The following is a 19,326-nucleotide window of genomic DNA, read 5'->3' on the forward strand; positions in this document are numbered from 1 at the left end:
TCTGAGGATGGTAACCTGTATATAAGAACGAGTAGATCTGCAACTTCCTATAGAGTTAGTGCCAAAACGTCGAGGTGAACTGAACCCTTCTGTCATGGAACCGAATGGGTTTTCTAATGAAGGCTTCTACAGTGGCTCCTGCATAAGGAATACCATTCATCGTAACAAAGTGCACCATAAATGTAGGTCTATTGACAACCACCAGAAAATAATTAAATCCCCTTAATGGTAAAAGGTCCACAATTAAATTTGTTAAAAATATACTCCAGGGGCGGGTTGGGTTCAGTAGGGCTCGGCACTGCTGCTCTTGGAATGGGCACATGTGAAGAAGGACTAGACAAACAACTTGCAGTCCTTGGCACGAAACGGCCACCAGGGGTTGGCTGCACTAGATCCTGCATCTTGGAAACTCCAAAGTGCCCAACAAGCAGGAGATAATGGCAGGATTTCAGAAAAGCAACCCAGAGATCCTCAAGAACATAAGTCTCATATTTACGCATCAACAAGTAAAATAAACCAATGGATGTCTAGTTCAGGATCAATTAAGTATACCTTTAAAACTTCCTTAATCTGAGCCATGCGGTTGGACTCAATAATCAGGAAGTTCTTTTCAGAAAGAATGGTGTCAGATGAGGAAGTAGCAGGATTATCAGGAAACATCCTGGATAAAGCATTGAGCGTGACATTATTGGAGCTGGGCTTTTAGGTCAGATGAAAATCAAATCTAGAGCCCATCTGGCCTGGTGTGGTCTAAAATGAATAGCCATTCACAGGTACTCTAGATTCTTGTGATCAGTGAAAATGAGAATGGGATGGACTCCCTCTTCCGGTAGCGCTGCTTTTATTGCCAACATTGCTCATCTTTTGTGAGAAGAAGGCAACAGTGCAAATGTGCTTTGGGGCTTGTGTGTTGCAATAGAACTGGCCCTACTGCTGTTTCTGAAGCATCCACCACCAGAAAGAAAGGCAGCAATGGATCCAGATGCTTCACAATTGGCAATCAAAGGCAAAACGGGCTTTAGGCAGCCATGAGAAGGAGGTGTAAAGGCTGGTAAGTTGTGTTAGTGGGACAACTATGGCCAAGACTTTCTGTAGAAACGTAGAGTAGAAGTTGGTGAATCCCAGAAACAGCTGATCCCCTTTCTTGTCGATAGGGGCCAGCCATTCTGATTTGTTTTGTTTACTGTCAGGTGGAGGATCATTATTTCATTGGGTGAACACACAAAAAGTATTGAAAAGACACAAGAAGATTTATAGCTTTGAATTATTGGTTATTACGTTCTGAATTTCACATTTTTGGATTTGGGACTTACTGTAGTACAATACTTGTGATTATTTAAATTGTATATATTAATGTTTGCATATAGTACAAGAGTCAGTTAGCAAGTGTTTAATTTGTATATTGTGTTTTTTAAATTAAGATTGCGATAATTTCCAAACAGCAGCTCACTTGTTGTATTGTTATATTTTAGTCATTTTGTTTCAACACATACTTAGCGCAATGTATATTTCATTATATAATTTAATTTGCACATTTAACATTTCTAGCTGTCTCATAATGGATGTTTTTGATTTTTGGAAAACATAAGTGATAATATAGAGGAAGGTTTTTTCAACTCAGAATGACACGTCATCCAAAACACAGTTGTATACTGTCCATGAAACATTTTTTTTATTTCCACTAACAATTACATTTTCAAGACCAGCTTTCAGGCCTTCTTCTTCTAATGTCCAAGTATTACATTAGTATAACTACTATCACCTTAAGCTGTCATGCAGAAGACATACAGTAGAATAGTATTTAAGTACCTAGGTTTTGTTAGGAAAAGAAATTAAATAATTGGTGGAATATTGTTACTCTAGAAAGATATACAGTATAGTAGTTTAAGGTAGAAGGTAGCACCTAACAATGGTCTTACTAATATAGAGTACATTAAAGAATGATGGGTTGTTTTGAATTTCTGTGGAAGGTAGATGTTAACCCTTTTAGTAAAAAGTAGAAGAAGGAAACAGTTACAGCTTGATGTGAGATTGAAAAACTTGAAGAGAAATCAATATCTTTTTAAGGGATGGATGGCTACCAAGGGGTTTCAGCTCAATGCAAGATAAAACAAATAATGCAGACAAAGAGGTCACATAAACCAACCAAAGAAATATAAATTAGATTTAAAATGCTGATATTCAGATATCGTTCTGGCTCATTTCATATGATTTTACTGATTCTCATTGTGAGTATGTTTTTACCTTGTACTTTAGCTCACATTATTAAAAACCATCTACACTAGGGTGGGCGCCCTTCTCTCTTCTTTTCTCCCATAGTGTTGCAGCTTCCCAGGCTGAAGTGGGGCAGAACTCCTAGTTATCCTCGCTTGCACTTTATTTTCATCTGTTGGTCATCATTGGCGCTTTGAATTTTTTTTTTTTTTCTTACTGATGAGATTTAAAATGATTTTAAGAGAAAGCAGGTTTATAAATGTCAAAATAAAAAAGAGAAAGCACCAAATTAGGCTACCTTAGAAAAAACTGATTTACAATCTGAATTTTTGGATAGAAAATTACTTTAACCACTTGCTGTCCGGAGCAATTTCTTACTATCTGCACACACATGATACATTTTTGGTTAGAAAACAGCTTCAAACGCCCAAACAATTATATATGAGGCCCTGTAGAATACAAAAATGCTAGTTGCAATTGTTTATGTTGCATGGTATTTGCTCAAATGTTTATCAAACCAGTATTTTTAGGATAAAATAAACTAAAATTAAATTAAAATTTAGTGCACAGAAACAGAATATAATACCCAATTTTTGGTAAAGTATGAAAGACGGGGTCATGTTGGGTAAATAGATACCAAACATGTCAAGCCTTAAAATTGCGTTCGGCCGTGAAGCCGCAAAAACTTAAATACCCAAAATGTTCCATAGGGAACACTTTAAATGCTTGTACCGCTCATCACTTTAGTGCTAACAATGGTTAATGGCTCTAGAATTATTTCTCTCACTCTGATATGTGTGAAGCGCAATTGTCGTTTTTGCATGTAGGCGCACCAACATGTGTTTAAGTGTGTATGTGCGTGCAGGTGGGGGGGGAGGGATTTACATTTTTTTATTTTTCTTATATGTTACTTCACATAGGGGGATAACAAGCCCCCTATGTAATAGCAGATATGGTGTGACAGGTCCTGGTGTGATCTGCTTCCCCAGCTTCTTCTCCTGGCTCTAAGAGCCGGAGAATGTAAATAGTGACACCGAAAGTGATGTAATACACATCACTTTTGGGTCCAGTGATCAAAGGAGAAATCAGCGGCTGGAAGCTGCTGAATCTCTCTCTGATCCTTGCGGGGAGACCCGCCGAGCCGGTCCTGGGCACCACACGGGGACAGCTGAGCCCAGTGAAGCCAATGGCGGCCCCGGCGGGGGATGGGAGGGGACAGTACCACACGGTACAAACGATCCGGCAGCTGTATAGACGCCAGATCGCTTGTACATTAACAGTCATCGTTGGCTGTTAAAAATGACACCAAGAACACGGCGGTTGCAGCAGCCGTGTTCTTGTTTTAACCAATTCTGCGGGCCGCCGTATATAGACTTATTGTGGTCCAGAAGTGGTTAAAATCCCAAACAAGTACGAAGTCTGTATGGAAAAAGTCCAGCCATTGTTAATATAATGACGGTTTGTACGACATCGATGTAACCTGGCAGCCAAGGAGAGTGGACTGGAATGCGCATGCATGAACAGTGATGACTTCACTGTACTAGTCAGTGGGGGCACTAGACGCCATTGAGTGACCATGTGTACTGTGGCCGTCGCATTCAAAATGACTGAGCGAGTAGAGCAATGAATCTGCATCACATTTTGCGTTAAGCTTGAACATTCCTCTGTGGAAACTATTCGGATGATTTGGAAGGCTTTTGGGGATGATGCAATGAGTGCAGTGCAAATAAAAGTGTGGCACAAACGCTTCAAAGATGGTCAAGAATCTGTTGAAAGTGATCCACGTTCTGGAAGGCCTGCAACAAGCAGAACAGTGAACACCTGAGAATGTTGAATGTGTACGGGCTGCAATCAACAAAGATAGGTGACTGACAGTGTGAGAACTAGAAGCGGATCTGGGGATTCCAAAAACTACTATGTCCAAGATTTTGACGCAGGATCTTAGCGTGAAACGTGTCGTGGCAAAATTTGTTCTGCGACTTCTGCTCCCCAGAGCAGAAGGAACATCGTGCAGCGGTTGCTAATGAGGTGCTTCAATTTGCTACCAATGAACCAGATTTCCTCAAGAAGGTAATAACCAGAGATGAATCGTGGGTCTACGGCTATGATCTGGAAACGAATGGAAACCTAATGGAAACCACCTGGTTCTCCATGCCCGAAGAAGGCGCAGCAAAGTTGCAGCAAGATCAAGACAATATTAACTGACTTTTTTTTGTTTGGGAAGGTGTTGTCCATCACGAGTCCATCACGAGTACGCTCCTCCAGGCCAAACAATTAATAAGGAGTACTACCTCAATGTTCTTTGTCAGTTGAGAGATGCAATATGACAAAAATGAGGGGGACTGAGGCGTCATTGTCTTATGTATAATGTTTCTTGTATCTTCTTCAATGAATGTCTCTGTTTTTCATATGACATGGCTGGATACTTTCCAGACAGACCTTGCATATATTTTCTGAAAGCAGAGTAGAAAATGGTAGCTGCTTTTTTTTTTATATCGCACAATATTCACGTCTGTGCAATAGCGAAAAATTATGGTACTCAGAATTGTCCATTGACGACACTTTTAAAGCCTTTACTGCTCAGAGTTTACAGCAAAATGATGGACCTGTAGTTATTGCTCTCACTCCGACATTCACAGTGATACCTAACATGTGTGGCGCAATCATCGTTTATGTATACATCCATGCCCTACACAAGCGTTTTCTTTCGCATGCAAATGGCGGGGCTGGTTTTAATTTTTTTTTTTAAATCACTTTTTTATTTCTTTTTCACTTAACTTTATTGCTGTCACGCAGGGTATAACAAGCCCCTATGTGACAGCATTTGGAGGTGACAGGATCTCGTAACGGAGACATCTTGGGTCTTTTAGACCCCTGACCTCTAATGCAGGAGATCAAGCACTGCATTGTGCCCGATCACCTGCGTAACCGGAATTTCAGCCAGCCACTAATAGCTGTGAGCACAGAGCAGATCAGGCAATAGATATTACCCTGTCTGCTCCCGCTCTCCATCCTGACACTAACTGACGTGGTCCTGAGTTCCCCAGAGAAGTTGGGGACCCTAAAAAGCCACAGTGGGGAGACGCCACCTATGCAGGCTGCTACAAGTGATCTGGGCGGCTGCACAGAAAAAGAAAATTGGCGGTTGAGAAAAAGGGTACCAAGATCATAGCTGCATCAGTAGCCATGCTTTAGGTATAACTACTTCAGGACCAGGATGTATATATGTGTACAGCGGTCCTGAAGTAGTTAAAGACATTAGAGGTGGAAAGGGTTCCCATAAAAAAGGATAACAGGAAAACAATGTGACAACAATCCCTCACAAGTGGATGCCACAAACTCCGAAAAATATAAATAATAGAAATTTTCATCTACCTAGGTATGGCCACTTCTCAATAACTTATACAAATAGATTGAAATCTTTAGGCTGGGTTCACACCTGGGTGTTTTCAGCACTGATCAAAGCGCTGAAAAACGATCAAGAGCTGAAATCTTTTTAATCGCTATGGGCATGGTTCCCACCTAGGCGTATTTCAGCCCGTTTTGTCGTGCTGAAAAACACCCTACGCGCGAAAAAGTACTTGAGCTTCTTTTTCTTGCGTAGGGGCAGATTTCAGCACATATCCATTGGTATTCCCGAGTGTGGCTCGGGGTTAATTTTCTGCACCAAAGCGGTACCCCCGAGCCGCACTCTGGAATACAGCGTAGGTCTTACCTTTTCCGCGATCCCCGCTGTGTCCTCCGGCCGCTGCCGGCATCCGGCTTCCGTCCCTTGCGAGCGTCCGCGTCGCAGGGGGGCGGAACTGGCGGGAAGTTTAAAAGTAAAAACTAAACAAAAATACGAAAAACGGATAGAGAAAAAAAGGGGGGAGGGAATCATACCGCCAGGGAGGTTAAAAACTGGCACGTCGAACGCGCGTTTCATTGGACAAAAAACGTGCTTCAAACGCAAGGGCATAAAACGCACCTATTAGGAACGCCCAGGTGTGAACCCAGCCTTAGAGAATTATTTTAAACGTGATCAGGATGGAATCTGCAATCATTTTTTAGAGAACAGCCATCAACCTGGCAGAAGGTGTAACCCAATATAGAAAGAGGAAGGTTAAACAGAGTGTGCTTTCCAAGAAAAAGGGGGAATGCAGGGAGAAAGGATACAGAGAAAGAGGATACCTTTAGGCCAGGGAGTTCTTAATTAAAGCTCAGTAAATTTAGATAAAGATGAGTTTTTTAGGTAAGGGCCAAAAAAAACAGTTGCCATCCTCCCTGGTGGAAAAATATTTTAAAATAAGAGGAAATTGTCATTTTCTCACTGATTATTATGAGCAGGTGGCCACTTTAAAAACTTGTTTTTTGGAGAAAGAATATAGGGAAAAAATTTAGATAGAGAAATTAAAAAAGTGGCTAATTGATATAGAAAATATTTATTTGAATTTAAAAATAATAATAGCCCACCAGCTTTTGATTTGAGCAGTCAAATTTCGCTGCCCCAGCTGCTGCAGCGGAAAAAAAATACTGCCCCACCCATCTCAGCGTCTAAATGCCAGCTTGGCCAAATTGGCAGCTTTACAACTGCTGCCTTTCCATCTGGTGGACTCTGCCCCCTTCCGTGAATTTGCAGAATGTGCTGTACCACAGTGGCAGATTCCCAAACGCAATTTTTTTTCACGTAAGGCCATTTCAGCTATGTACCAGCATGTGGAAGGCAATGTTTTGGCCTCGTTGGACCCCCGTGTTTGGTTCGAATTCGAACTTTAGAACATGGAAAAAGTTCAAATTCAAACTCGAACTCAATGCAAGTCTATGGGACCAGAACTTTGAAATCAGTTGTCCCCTTTTTGAAGGCTTATATGCAAGTTATTGGCCATAAAAGGTGTATGGGGATCCGGTAATGCCCTGGGAGACATGTATCAATGAAAAAAAAACCTTTAAAAAATATTGTTTTAAAGGAGCAGTGATTTTAACATCACTTAAAAGGAAACAATAAAAATTAAAAATTCCTTTAAATACCGTGCCTGGGGGGTCCCCTTAAACTGCCTGAAAAGTGGCACATCTGCACGATGTGTAGAACCTGCTGCAGCAAAAATTACATTTATAAAGAAAACAAAAGAGAAGCGTGCGGTTCCCCCTCCCAAACAATACCAGACCCTTTAGGTCTGGTAGGAAAATTAGGAGGGACCCCATTTAAAAGAAAAAGAAAAAAAAAGCCTGGAGTTCCCCCCAAAAGTCATACCAGACCCTTTAGGTCTGTAGGAATTTTAGGAGGGACCCCAAGTTAATATTTAAAAAAAAAAAGTGTGTGGGGTTCCACCTCAAAGTCATACCAGGCCCTTAAGGTCTGGTAGGCATTTTAAGGAGGAACCTCACCCCCAAAATGGGTTGGAAAAAACATGGGGTACCCCCTAAAATTCCCGACCAGACCCTTGATCTGAGCACAGGCCTGGCAGAGCAGAGAAAGGGGGGGGGGGGGGAGGGAGGGGCCCCCTCCCTCCCATACCAGGCCACATGCCCTGGGAGGGTGCTTTTCCAGGGTCGCCCCTGGTGACCCCACACCTATGCAGGTAGCCACATAGGCAGACCAAACACGTGTGACCACACGGACTAGGCAAGTATGTTACACGGACCAGGCAAGTATGTTATATATAGATAGTTTAATAAACATAACAAACTAACAGAAACAACCAACAACAGGCACAAACCAATAATGTGACCCCCGACACCTATAACATACAACAGGTGTAACAACACAGGAAACAGGGCTCAGGACAGCAAACAGGAGACAGGGTACAAGATTACATACAGGTCATAGGGCTCTGGACTGCAAACATGTATTAATTCTCAGGACTGCAACAGGTAACACTGGAAACAGGGTTCAGGATTGCAAACAGGCATTAGGGTCTCAGGGTTCAGGACACAGGACTCAGGCAACAGGGGAAGGCAACGGAATACTGAGCCAAGGTCCACACTGCAGACTTTAAATACCCTCCCAGGAAGCAATAGGTAAAGGGCTGATTCCTGGCAGCTGGGAGACACCCACAGGTGAGCACTGGAGCTGCAGGTACCAGCATCACCCAGTGGTGGTCTGGTACCTAGCAGTTCCTACCTACCTGGAGAATCCTGCAGGTGAACCCAGGAACTGCAGGGCTTAGCTCCAGCGCCACCTGGAGGTGCTCTGGATCCTAACATCATCTTACCCTCACAGAGGGAGCACAGGATGAAACAACTTTAGGACGCGTTGAAGCGAAACTTGTGTAACACCTTTCCAGACACTGGTAGGTTACCATTTCATGAGAGAGGTGTTTCTTTATTCCATGTGCTACCTACTCCTGACCCCTGCACTCTGTATGGTAAATACTACTGATTCCTGCTCTCTGCTCCATGCTCTCTTGACCCCTGAAGTCTGTGCGTTACACACTCCTGATCCCTGCACTCTGAGCATTACACACGCTGGACCCATAGTAGTATAGGCTCAGGGTTTATTTAACCATGCATCTTATGCCGCTCCCACTGTTTGTGCAAGTTGACTGCACACATAAGACGCAATGGCACACTGTGTGCACGCATTATTTAACTCCTTACATCTTCAATGACTGCTTTCTCTGTGACCAATTGTTTCAGGGCATGATATAAATGGGGGAGTGGTTTTATGGGTGTGGTTACAAGTGGGTGTGGTCAGTAAGGTGCCCCCGGATTTAATTTTGGAAATCTGGTAACCTTATTTTAAGTAACATAAAATGATCATGTATACAACAAACAATAATTGTAATATATTTTTTATGTGGCAACAAGTTTATAGCTGTGTAAAAGAACCAGAATATGCTAGCAAGCATGCCGAAAGAATTTTCAACTGCCCGTCTTGTGTGCGAAATAAGCTAGTCGGGGCCATGTGGGTAGGAATCCCCAATATGTTCAGCCAGACCAAATACCACAAATCCACAAATACCAAATTGTTGAGTTAGGTTGTTGCTTGGTTTATGGAGAATCAAGCATGTTTTACTGCACATTACTGAAATGCGAGTTAACACATTAACCATCTTGGCATTCATTTTCAACCACCACTACATAGTACCACAATGCACATGCTGTGTATTGTGGTGCACTGTATTTATAAAAAAGGGTCATGTCCATTTTTTCATGTGTTAAATTTCACTGCCAGCCCATTCAAAATAATGGACTTCCTTAACTCAGTGTGCCCTAATGCAAAATAACCTTCTGCATTAACCCAACGCATAGTATGAATCGACTGTGAGACATGTGTTGGCTAGGTCAGATTGAAATATAGTCATTTCAAATACCCCTCCACATGATATGGTCCCAGGAAACTGGAGATCTGAAAAAATCTGCTTAGTAATGCTTACCTGGTTGTTTTCGTGATTAAGAATATCACACTGTGCATTTACAGTACTGTTACAAAAAATGTTTTTAGAAAAATGACCATCAAAATGCTAGAAAATATTAATCCTAAGAGACTGGGCTCCCACAACTTTTATCCTGCAGAGCAAGTTTTGTCCATTGATGCAATGCGGCCTCATTACCATGATTTGGTGCTAATTGCACATAGAGAAGCCACCTTTATGTTTCACATGCACCACACTGAAACTTTTCATTAAATGCAGAACAGCACAGGAAACAAAAATTGCAGAGCTTATAAAAATTGGATCTTGCTTAGTTTGTAATATGTTCTGCAGGAGAAAACGGCACATGTGCCCATTCTATCAGTATAGACTGTCATTGGAAAATGGTGAATGTGCTTATAGGATTATTCTTACTTTTCATATTTGTCTTAACAGCACCATTTTTTTTTTGTAGTAAGCATAACATAAATAATTTGCTCTGACATATGTGCTCGTATGCTCTCTCTCTCTCTCTCTCTCTATCTCTCTCTCTATATATATATATATATACTGTATATATATATATATATGTATATATATATATAGAGAGAGAGAGAGAGATTGCTTGAAGTTGTCACCTTACTTGAAACTGTCAAACCATAAAAATATAAAATGTGTAAAAGGAGTCAACTTACCTGAATGTATTCTTGAATCCTATAAGATTTGAATGATGTCCTGGCATGATTCTATGGTGATGTGTCCCAACAACTGAGAAGAGGGAGCCACAGAAAAGTCTTCCAATAACCTTCCTGTTACCTCAGTGTGGCCCTCGGCCATTGCTCAGATGAAACTGGTTTGTGAAGCTGTTATCGGACATTCATAGATAGGAAAATCTGCAGGATTGTTCTCCCATAGCTCTGAAATGAGAGGCATGTGGCAATAGCTTTCCCTCTTCTGTAACTGTGGCTTTACCCAACAAGAACTTTTGTGAAGTCACCTCTTCAATCATACATTGTGGCTATAGCAAACTGCTACCGCCCCTTCCAGACAAGATGCTTAAAAAGTAAGCATTGTGATGGAGGAACACACTGAAATTGCCATGTTGGTCTATGGGGAGTCGGATGTAAATGAACATGTCAGATTACGCCCAATCTGCCATGATCAGGTCTGCCAAAACAGAACTCTGTTCCTTTTGGTTTTCCAGACCTGGTTCGAGTCGGGGGCAATCACATGTAAACAGGTGCATGTCCGTTTAGTTCCTGCTGCCCAAAGACTAACACTGGGCTCCTAATCAGATCTGCCTGAAAAAGTGACAGGTGGACTTGACTAGAATGCCCGCGTGAAAGGGTTTTAAGCATCAGTCACTGCAGACAAGAACAAAACCAAAACAATGGTAGAAAACTCTTTCCTGAGTGGTTATTGAATGCAATGATCACAAGTATTAATGAATATTGATAAGTACACCTATGAAAATTCTGGATCTAAAAGAAAAGACCAGTTTCTTAAAATCTGTTGATTTGTAGAATACAGTGGCAAATAAAGCTTTTCTAGAAGATTAATATTTAGGCCTAATTTAGATCTCACTTCCATGCATCTTGTGCAATTGATAACAAAATTTCCAGAGACACAGAATTGATATGAAGGTTGCTACAGTTATTTGCAAGCAATTGAGCAATATTGTTAAGACTAAAATTATTTAGAACATGACAAGTTCACAGGGTTATCTGTCTCCAAACAAAATTAGGCCTATATGTATTGGAGAAGCCTTCATTCCAACATGTAGTACAGTTCATATACTAACCCCACATGTTCTGTGCTGTCATAATAGTTGTGTATAAATGACACAATCCATAGCCATAGTTCATATATTTATATTAATGTTAAATGAGAATCATATAGTTTATTTTCCTTAAGCCATTTCCTCATTGGCACTATATGGCTAATTATTATACTGACATCTTGTGGTAATTCTGGTTACTGCACTATGTTTTTAAGTGTGCTCTCCTATCTGTGATGTATTTCCCCTTTCTTCTTCAACTAGTTTAGTGTAATGTCTGGAAACATTATCATCCTTGATCTTCAAATGCCATCTATTCATTCATCTGCTGTATCCTGTTGTCTGCTGTAACCTGCTGCATTCACATAAAGGTATTTGGTGAGTTCAGTTATCTGATAAGGATTGTCCACAGTGATTATATCTGCTTATACAGGCCAGGCATGGAGGTCTCAGAAAAGGATAAATCACTAATACAACAATCGGAGTCAGAATATGTACCACTGGGACAAGGCAGCATTTTCACCTATCAAAAGAATTAAGTAAGAAGAGGTGTTTCTCAGCAATGAACAAGGATTACAGACTCTAGGTATATTTATGAAATGTCAGCCAAAATATTGTAAATGTGCCATGGAAGGCAGCATTAAGGGGTTCCAGGTTTCATTTAAAAAATACCCAAGAAAACAGCCAACAACCTTTCAACCGTGAATGATCTCAGAAGTATCTCAAACTGATTTAAAAACGCAAGTGGAATGCACCTGAAAGGAAGCCACATTTGTCCATTGACACAAGTCCTAACTGTCCTTTCACTTCATAGTAAAGAAGGGGAGATGTCAACCAGAGCAAACATTTACTTTGCTAATTGTGCCACCACATTCTGCCTAGTCACTATTTGAAACCACAACACAACTTTTTTGGTTATTTGCACTACTTTTGTAGAGTTCGTATAATGTGGTAAAAAGCACAGCATTATAAACCTACACACCCCTGGAGCTGGAGAACACATTGATTAATACCCTGATAGTTTGATATGGAGATTTGCAAATGAATCTTGCTGCGAGTACAGAGATAAGCCCATAACCAAAAATTATAGCAAGAGCCCAAACTTGTTGTTGTAATTATACTTGTACATGTTAAAAATCATGTTTTGCTGAGTTGATAGTCAGTCAGCTGTGAAGTGCATAATATGTCTAGTTTAAGAACGTCAGACATATATTGATGGAGAGGGCAGCCATCAGGGGGGTACAGCCGATACTCATGTAAGGGGCCCGGGCAGGCTGGGGGGGCCGCCTGGGTCCCTTACATGACTATCGGCCGATGGTGAAGGGCGAGGAGGCGGAGGCCTGGCCCTAGCAGCACAGGGCCCCAGCATTGCCGCTGGAGCAGCTTTGAGACAAGCTAGGGCCCCATCAGCGACACTGCTCGTCTGATGTCGGACTGGCCGGAAGTGACGTCATGTTAGTGACGGGACGTCACTTCTGGCTGGTCCGGAGGCAGACGAGGCCATGTGTGCAGGTAAGAGGAGCTAGGAAGGAAGGAAAGGAGGGAGGGGAGGCATGCAGCCCTGACCAGCCCACCTGAGACCCCTTCAGAGCCCACCATAGACAGTCTCAGATGGGCTGTGCAGCATCTATGGTGGGCTCTGCAGGGTCACTCTGAGGTGGGTCCTGTGTCCAGCGGCGCGGGGGAGGGCCGGTCTAAAGACTTGTAAGGGGCCCCAAATTTTCTGATGGCTGCCTTGTTGATGGAGCTGGTGACATTTCATGTGCACAAAATACAGCATTTAGAAAAGATGGCAGCACTCAATCAATTTAGGACTAAGATGGAAGGGGTTGTTTACCAATCGATAATACAATGCAGAATTTCCCAGCCCTGCCAACCTGCAAGAAGGTCTAACATGTTTCAAAAACTTGCAAATTCATCTCACTGGTCTTTTTGTTAATTGGCGGGGCTCAGCACTGATAAATGTTGTATTGTTTGTTCTCTTGGTGTACCACCCTTCCCATACTAGTTTAAAACGATGGCTGCCATTTTCTTATGTTTGATGAATTTACAGACCATGCAGGCCTGAACATCTATGTTTCTGTCCAAGGCATTAAAATGGTCACAATCCATGTCAAGTGATTATCAAAGAAATTTAAACCAGAAAACCATGCTGAAGTAAGCCACCAGCATTAATAGCTGGCCAGACAAAGCAAAAGGAAAATAGAAAAGTAAAATGAACCTGCACATGGAGGTTTTGGTGCTACTTAAGCATCATGCACATGGACATTTGGGGATCCCTAAGGCAAGAACCTGTCCCAGGACCAGGGGTGTAGCCTTTTCGCCGACTGAGGCGTGGGGGGGGGGGGCTTCATGCATCATCTCCCTGCCCAGCTCTGGCTCTGACTCTGGCCGACCTCCCACCTAGTGTTGTCACTGGCTGGGCAGGACGCCGGCCAGATCGTCCCAGGTTGCTAAGAACTGGGTGGGGAGATGTGTATGGCCCTTAGACATCTCCCGGCCCGGCTCTTAGCAACCTTGGATGCTCTGGCAGGAAAGGGGGTGGCAGGTACACTGTAAACATTGTACAGCAGAGCAGCTATGCCACTCTGCCTGCAACTCCCTCACGTGACCCAAAGAGATGCTGTCTGAGGCAACAGGGGATGGCCCTGCCCAGGATGCAGAGAGCTTGTGTCCCGGGACAAGCTCCTCTCACAACCCTCAGGTAATCAAACCTTGTACATGCAGATATGTACAGGCAGATGCAGCAGCTGACACCCTGTCATTGAATGGGCACAGCGGCTGCATCTGTATGGACACATCTGCGATTCCTGTGGCAAGAATCCACAGGTTCTTGCCACAGGAATCCCGAGACGCCCATGCGCATTATGTCTTACTGCGCTCCACAAAGGCCCAGGAGTGCCTAATGGTACATAATGGCTCTATATACAGCACATTATGCTTTTTCTCAGCCTATAACCAGAACTGCGTTAGCACACTTTAAGTGAAAGCTGTATACTCAGTGGCTTATCCTGTCATTTTTTTTGCAATAAGGACACCAACAGCTACTTAGCACCAAGAAACAGTAACTTGACAGGAAACTTACAATTCTATATAAAATATACTGTGAAATGGATGTGATATGGCAATGCACGCATGCAAAGTAAAAAATCTACGTCACAATAAACGTCACAAATATTGTACTCTATTAAAAAATGATAGTCTCCCTTTAAAATGGATCTTTCATTACAATTCACACATCATATTAATCAGTAGGGGACTCAATTACCAAATTACATCATTTTGATTAAAATAGGTTCATTTTGCCTTCACTTTCACCAAGATCTTGTAGTAATGATGGGAGAGTCAGACCACGGTGTAAAGTCTCCTCCAGCACATCCCAAAGATTCTCAATGGGGTTATGGTCTGGACTATGAGGTGGCCAATCCATGCTTGAAAATTATGTCTCATGCTCCCTGAACCACTCTTTCACAATTTGAGCCTTATGAATCCTGGCATTGTCCTCTTGGAATATGCCCAATGTGCCATCAGGAAAGAAATCCATTGATGGAAAAACCTGGTCATTCAGTATATTCAGGTAGGCAGCTGACCTAATTTTTGGGCACATAATATTACTGAACCGAAACTAATTATCCAAAGGATGGCTCTGACCTATTTGTTTAGCTAAATCCAAGTGGTGACTTTTTTTGGGCCATGCAGTGTATATTGCAGCTTACCAGCCCTTAGATGGGGTGACTGCATTCGTTTTCTTTTTTTATGCTTTTTGTTCCTGTTTTTTGTCCTGCCAGTATAACACTTCCTATCCAAGGGTGTCAACTCTCACTGACTGTACTTCTATGCACATGCAGTGTTATCATACAACACTATGCACATCCACACGCGCTTCCACTGATCCACATCATTAAAAGCGGGCATGCACGTAGATAGGACGGGGTTGTATAAACAGGAGGCTTCTGTGAGAAAAGCAAAACATGGCATGCATATCAAGGGACAGAAAATGGGCAAAAAAGTATAAAAATTGAATTATATAAAAAAAAAAAGCAGGTACCTACCTGATGACCAGTATTAAACCCTGGGCAAGTACTTTTTGCCTAGGGTTAAATTATATCTTAAGGGGTTGATTTAAAACAATTCCCTTTGCTTGTCAACACCATTTAGGGGGCCTAGTGCTGTGTGAACAGCATGGCAGAACTTTTATAAATGAACCCCTATTTCTACAGGTAACACAAGTTAGTAAATGTCTTACTTTTGGTTTCCATAGAAAACTGCAGATAAAATCCACTACTTTCACACAGAGAACGGGGGTCTTTATTTGCAGCCTCCTGCTGGTCTGAAACACGCCCCTCAAAACTAGAGCTCTCCAATCAGCAAAGCTCATGCCTCCTGCTGATTGCAGACATGTACATAGGGAACATGTTGGACCTCTGTAGAGAGATTGCTGCTTCCACACTGAGGGGAAACATTTAACCTCCCTGGCGGTATGATTATGCAGGATTTTAGCATGCCAAAGTGGTACATTGTTTTTCATAATTGATTGTCAATAGGGATGCACCGATACTAGTATCGATATCGGTGTCGATGCCGATTATTTGGGTGAGTACTCGTAGTCGCCCATATGCTCCGATGCCTAGCACGAGTACTTCCTGTATCAGGAAGCCGGGCAGCGCGACATTACACGCTGCCCGGTTTCCTGATTGGCCGGGAAGCGGCTCCATGCTCTCTCGTCACTTGTAATGGGAGAGCATGGAGCTGACTTCCCGGCCAATCAGGAAGCCGGGCAGCATGTAAAGACGCGCTGCCTGGCTTCCCAATTGGTCAGGAAGCTGGCCATTCAGGAAGCCGGGTGCCATGTAATGATGCAGTGCCCGGCATTCTGATTGGCCAGGAAGCCGGATTCATGCTCCCTCCTCATCTCATGAGGAGGGAGCATGGAGCCGGCCTCCTGGCCAATCAGAAAGCAGGGCGCTGCGTCATTACATGGAGCCCGGCTTCAATGATTGGCCAGCAAGACGGCTCCAGCTGGGTACCGGAGGAAGACTGCTCCTGGTTGGAGAGGCCTCGGGGGTGGCAGGATGGACATGCCAAGGTGAGAGGGGACAGGCTGGGATGGCTTTCTTGTTAATCGGGAAGCTGGGTGGCGAGTCTTTACAAGCTGCCCGGCTAATCAGGAAGCCAGGTGGCGATGGCTTCCTGAATGGGACTTCCGTTACTCGGTAATTGGTATCGGCGAGTACCGGAAAAAAATTATCGGTAATCGTACTCTGTACCAAAATACCGGTATCAGTGCATCCCTAATTGTCAACTTAAGACATATAAGAAGAACCTAATTAGACCCCTGGCACAACCGCATGCAATATTCAGTATTTGTAATGCCACACAGGACTAGAGGAAATGATTGGGCACTGTGAACATGTTACAGGTGTCACTGAGGGCTGAAGACAAGCTGCAGGAGACAATTGAAGACTAAGGACATTTTACATGACTCTGCTAGAGAGCGCTGCCATTACAGCCCCTTTGCAAATCATTGCTCCCACTAGTGAAGCCCAGGGTCCAAAAGACACTCAACAAGTACCAATAACTTGTAGATTGGGCACCAGGGATCTAAAGTCTACCGGCATGCTAGGCTACAGGAATTAATTAAGATGTACTCAGAGACATAAATCCTCTGCTGTCTCTTCATATTAATACTATAACTTTAGGACAAATAATTACACAGTACAAGCAACCATTGGGCAGTAATAACATCTGGAGATAAAATAGCCTAATGACAGGACAATGTCATAGGAATATACCCTACCTAACAATTAAGGTTCAATTACAAGAACAATTGGCAATTCATCGTGCGGAGTGGAGACAATCAGTCATGATACTTATCAAAAGATTAAAAAAGATACCTGCACAGAAATCTCTGCATACCTCTGGCAGACTTCCGTGTTAATTGGTACATATATAGGAATCCTCCTACCTGTAGAAGTGTGTGGATGGTGTGAGTCACTGGAAATATCCCCTCTGTTATTGATAAACACTCAGAGAACCCAATGAAGTAGCCAATTTTGAAGGAATCCAAAATAAGGGTGATGACTGCAAATAGCGTGATGCCACCTGCAATACAAAATAGTTGACTTTATATAATGGTACCTTCCAACCAAGCATCAAAGCAGAACTGTAGGCAGATATAGAAGTCACATATTTACTAAGAAAAGCAAAATAAAGGCAAAATCTTTTAGGTTTTGGATAGAGTGAGGAAGTGTTAAACAGTGTTAATTTCGTTGACTAATAGGGAGAGACAATTTGGGAAGAGATCAAATCAGAACTAATCTCTTTGGACTTCCAGTTCCGGTTCCATCCTGAATGGACGGCTAATAGGTAATATGTGCAATGGCATTACAACCAATATAGTTTTTCATTTTAATATTTTAGATTTGCACTTCTGCTTGAAAGAATAAAGAATATAATTTGCAAGTTGTTATAATCAATGCATACTGTATCTAATTACCGGCCCTTTGTTGAAAATACTCAATATTATTGTTTCTTTAAAAGGCTTGGCTTAATATAATTTTATGATAAATAAAGACATGATATATATATATATCAACAGTTAAATCTGTGTCTGTATTGCATGTTCAAACCTTAATACCATAAGTAATAACAGGTTAACAGATGTTAACTCCAGTATTATATAATGAGATTGGAAATTCTGGAGAAATTCTTAAATTACACTTTAACTAAACCTACTAAATTTTAGTAGACTAAATTTACTGTGGATTTAGTCAACTGAAATCCTTTGATATTTAGTCAACTAAAACTAGACTAACACTAAAACAATTCAGATGACTAAAATATGACTAAAACTAAATTGAAAATTGCTGTCAAAATTAACACTGGTGTTAAAACCCCTATCAGGTTTTAATTGCTGCATATGTCCTTACTAGGAAGATTCTCTCTGTCTCCGTTTGTCCCTGTAATTGCTATAAACAGGACAGAAAGTAATATGAAATCATAAGTGTTGCAGTTGCCAATGTAGCAGGAATGAAAGGGAAAATCTTCCAATGGGAGCACCTGTATGAGCGACAACTAGAAGCATACCTTCTTTTCACTTCCTTTGGTATCTCTGAGACAGGAATTGAAAGGAAATCTCCCCACAGGGACACCAGTGGTCTTACATTGTATGTAAGGATATCAATGGCCTCTTCACATTCCTTCATTCTATGGGAGGGCATCAAGGCCCTTCCCACATTACTGCATTGTATTTAAGGACATCAAGGACCTCCCCACATTACTGCATTGTATGTGAGGACATAAAGGGCTTCCCCACAATCCTGCATTGTATGTGAGGATATCAAGGGTCTGCCCACATTCCTGCATTGTATGTGAGGACATCAAGGGTCTACGCACATTCCTGCATTGGATGGGAGGACATCAAGTTCCTCCCCACCTTCCTGCATCGTATGTGAGGACATCAAGGGCCTTCCCACATTCCTGCATTGCATGGGAGGACATCAAGTTCCTCCCCACATTCCTGCATTGTATGTGTGGATATCAAGGGTCTCCCCACATTCCTGCATTGTATGTGAGGACATCAAGTGTCTCCCCACATTCCTGCAATGTATGTGAGGACATCAAAGGCCTTCCCACATTCCTGCATTGTTTGTAAGCACATCAAGGGCCTCCCAAACTCTGGGGCTGGAGCAAAGAAGAGCACTGGCTGCCAGGGAAGCAAGAAGCAAGTATTCCTCCATGTTATAACTGTCTAGACTAGACAAGCATTAGACTCTTACTATATGGGAAGCAAGGCGGGTTACCATACGGAGATTGTTATCAGCTTTCATTTAAACATAGTGGTCATATTCATTGCTTTCTAATTTGCTTTGAATCTGTGCTTGTTAAATACATGATTGTGTGTTCCATGGTTCCACTAAAGTTAGGTTTTCTCATTGAAGAATCATGTAACACCAAGTTACATTCCCAGCCAGAAACATTTCTGATGCTGATCTTAATGATATC

At 42.2% G+C, this 19,326-nt stretch overlaps 1 protein-coding gene across 1 annotated transcript in view; it reads right to left on the reverse strand.

The window, feature by feature from the left end:
- LOC108796571 (otopetrin-1-like) overlaps window positions 1-19,326 on the reverse strand; it is a 50,967-nt gene that overhangs the window by 22,409 nt on the left and 9,232 nt on the right. The window contains exon 2 of the mRNA XM_018568064.1: window positions 17,288-17,424. Within this exon, the coding sequence (XP_018423566.1) occupies window positions 17,288-17,424 (137 nt within the window). The remainder of the gene's footprint in view (window positions 1-17,287; window positions 17,425-19,326) is intronic.

This window comes from Nanorana parkeri, unplaced genomic scaffold (genome assembly GCF_000935625.1).
Source record: "Nanorana parkeri isolate BGI_ZX_2015 unplaced genomic scaffold, ASM93562v1 scaffold1134, whole genome shotgun sequence".
NCBI classification, from domain to species: domain Eukaryota; kingdom Metazoa; phylum Chordata; class Amphibia; order Anura; family Dicroglossidae; genus Nanorana; species Nanorana parkeri.